At 37.9% G+C, this 3,347-nt stretch overlaps 1 protein-coding gene across 1 annotated transcript; it reads right to left on the minus strand.

Annotated features, from left to right (window-relative positions):
* Window positions 1-252: 252 nt before the first annotated feature.
* Window positions 253-1,974, minus strand: LOC115878303 (uncharacterized protein K02A2.6-like). Its single transcript, XM_030894759.1, has one exon. The coding sequence runs from the start codon at window positions 1,972-1,974 to the stop codon at window positions 253-255; it is 1,722 nt and encodes a 573-aa protein (XP_030750619.1).
* Window positions 1,975-3,347: the final 1,373 nt, after the last annotated feature.

The raw sequence follows: 3,347 nt of genomic DNA on the forward strand, positions 1-3,347 counted from the left end.
GCCTTATCCGCTTCGATTCCCTTGTGCGATAAATGATGCCCTAGAAAGTCAAGTTGTTGAACTCTCTTCATGCATTTGTTTTTATTTAGCAGCACATTTTTTGTTCAAAAACTTGTAAAACATCCTGCAAGCACTTGTCGTGTTCTTGTTCGGTAGCTCCATATACAATAATGTCATCGAGATAGTTAATACAGTTGGTACATCCGCTAAGCATATTTTCAAAAATCCTTTGAAATATTTCTGGTGCTGACGTTACCCCGAACAACAGCCTCTTGTACGAAACATCCCTCGATGCGTAATAAAAGTCGTTATTGGGCGACTCTCTGGGTCCAGCTCAATTTGATGGTAAGCCCATTCCAAATCCAACCGAGAGAAATAGTTGGCTTTAGCTAACTTAGTCATGATTGTATCAAAAGTTGGAAGGGGATAGTTTTCACGCAAGATTGCTTGATTGGCCCTACGCATATCAATGCAGATTCTAATATCTCCGTCAGCCTTAAAGGTGATGACAATGGGTGATATCCAGGGACTATGACCTTCTACTGGCTCGATTATGTCTCGTTGTAGTGCTTCTTCCAATTTCCGTTGGACTAGTGGTTCGATAGCTATCGGTACACGTCTAAGCGGTTGTTGGACTGGCTTTACTGACTGATCAATGGACAATTGGACTATTACGTTTCGAATTTTCGGAAAAGGTTGAATCTCTACAATTCTGTTTATATCTAGGCCTATTTTCAACACCCCAAGACGTTGAGCCGTTTCTTTCCCTAATATAGATATATCCCCTTGCTTCACAACTAGGAAAGAGGTAATAATTTCTTTCTTGTCCGGGGTCATGATGGTTGTCTCAAATTGCCGTTGAATTTCCAAGGGTTGTCCAACTGCGTAGGATTTCAAAGATGCTTTTACGTCGGATTCCACATTCCATACCACAGCTTCATTGGATTTTAAGTGCTTCCAGTCCGATCCATTGATGATATTGACTTTAGATCCGGAATCGATTAGCAAAGTCACGGGAACTCCACCAACACAGCATTCCATTAGTTCATCTCGCTGGTCAGTCCTTTCCTTTGCCACATTAAGCTTAAAACATTCATAGTTCTTATCCGAGTCTCTATCATTGTTGCCACTTTCTGGATCATCTGGGTTATCGACATATCTAACGCTGGACGAGAACCGCCCTCTCTTGTTGTACCGGGTATTCGCTGATCGTGGTTGGGGTCGCTTTTGTGACTTCGTGTGACATTTAATGGAAAAATGTCCAACCCGGTCGCATTTATAACACTTAGCTACTTTAGCCGGGCATCTTTCGAAATTAGAGTCATGCCGGACACTTCCACACCTGCCACATGACTTCATAGTAGCGTTTACGTTAATTTTATTAACTGATGACGATGTCGATGGCATTCCTACTGGGTACGCGTCCATAACGTTGGTTTGAGTTTTTATTTGCTCATGTATTTGACAAAGGTCGATAATTTCGGTGAGTGGTCGTTCCTTTTCCAATAGTTTCCTTTTTAGTTCTACTGGAGCCCAATCGTCGATCAATTTGTCCTTGATATTTATTTCTAAAGCCTCTTCACTTGTACTGCCGAAGATGCATTTAGAGGCTTGCTGTCTGACCCTTAGCAGAAATTTGTTAAGTGTTTCTCCTTTATCTGCTTTAATATTCCTAAACGTGTGTCTCTCAAACGTAGAATTTTGGATTGGAGAAAAATACTCTGTTAACTTGCCAACCAAAATATCAAAACTTTCTTCTTCGTCTACGACTGCCCCTGGTATACTGTAGGCTACTTCCTGTAGTTGGCTTCCCCCCAGATGTAAAAGCTTATTTCGTTTCCTGGTTTGGCCCGCAATAATTTCAGAGTCAAGATATAGCCGAAAGGATCGTATCCATTTTTGCCATTCATTTCTGATGTTTGCTTTATCAATTGTGTCGCATAAAAAGGGTTTTATTCCTGAAGAGTCTCCCATCATGCTACTCGGCGGTCTTTACCTGCAAGAGATAAATCTTTTTTTTTTTACCTATAGCTATGCTATGCAATATGTACTTATGCATCTTCCCCTCTTTCACTTTTTTTTTTTACCCAGCAACCATTCGGTTTATGACACTTGAACATCAGACACAAGCATTTCTTTTTTTTTTTTAACCATTGGGAAACAACGTTCTATTCTAAGGGATGCCGCAATATTCATGATGGAAAGTTTCCATTAAAAATTTATTATTATTATTATTATTTTTCCAATTTCCCTTATTTCTACCAAAATTAACACATTATAATTTCATATTATCTAATCTATTACTTTGATTTAGGGTCGCCACTGCTATTATTCTTTAAAACCATTTGGTGCATCTCCAGCACCTCTTTTGGTACTATCCTACCTATTTATTTTATCACGTAAAATACTGGTGATTTAATTTAGTTTATGTTATCAAAACAACAAGACCTACTTGCCAACTCTGTCACAATTTAATGCGATTTCCTTTTTATTTTTCACAATTTAATGCGAACACTTACGCAATTTAATGCAAATCTTGTCACAATTTAATGCGATCACCATTATAAAGCAATTAAATGCCCTTTCACAATTTAATGCGAACACTTACGCAATTTAATGCAAATATGTTGTCACAATCTAATGCGATCACCTTTATAAAGCAATTAAATGCCCTTTCACAATTTAATGCGAACACTTACGCAATTTAATGCAAATATGTTGTCACAATCTAATGCGATCACCTTTATAAAGCAATTAAATGCCCTTTATTTCACAATTTAATACAGTTTTAAGCAATTTAATGCAAACTTTCCATCATAATTTAATGCGATTTCCCTAAAATAGACGTCACTAAAAAACTGCTTGTTTTCTGTTATTTCTTGTTCAAAACTCATAATCCGTATTGTAATTACTGTTGTAATTATATTAACCGGCACACTTAAACGTATCAAAATTTAGTGTTCAATGTAAAAAAACCAGAGATTTGGTATTTACCTCCGTCGCCAATTGTGCTATCCGTAAGTATAGTAACACACAACGAGTCCAAAGTAACACAGGTATATTCACAAACAGTAATTAACAATAACTAGTATAATAACAGTAACAAGATCAATAATTAATAACAATCGTAAAATAGCGAACTATATCTGCCGCGATTCGCCCAGAGTGAGTCAACGTTGTTATTGTTTTTCACATCACCGGCTCGGCGTTGTTGCCGGCTCCCCCGGCGGGTTGCCACATAGACAATTCTCTAAAATGGGTCATGCATATCGACGCCGACGGTTTGTCGAAAAAATTGACCTCTGCCTGTTTTGCATTAAGTTCTGTTTCTAAGGAGCTTAACTTGT

Source organism: Sitophilus oryzae, unplaced genomic scaffold, assembly GCF_002938485.1.
Source record: "Sitophilus oryzae breed Bouriz unplaced genomic scaffold, Soryzae_2.0 scaffold_1508_pilon_pilon, whole genome shotgun sequence".
Classification (NCBI taxonomy): Eukaryota; Metazoa; Arthropoda; class Insecta; order Coleoptera; family Curculionidae; genus Sitophilus; species Sitophilus oryzae.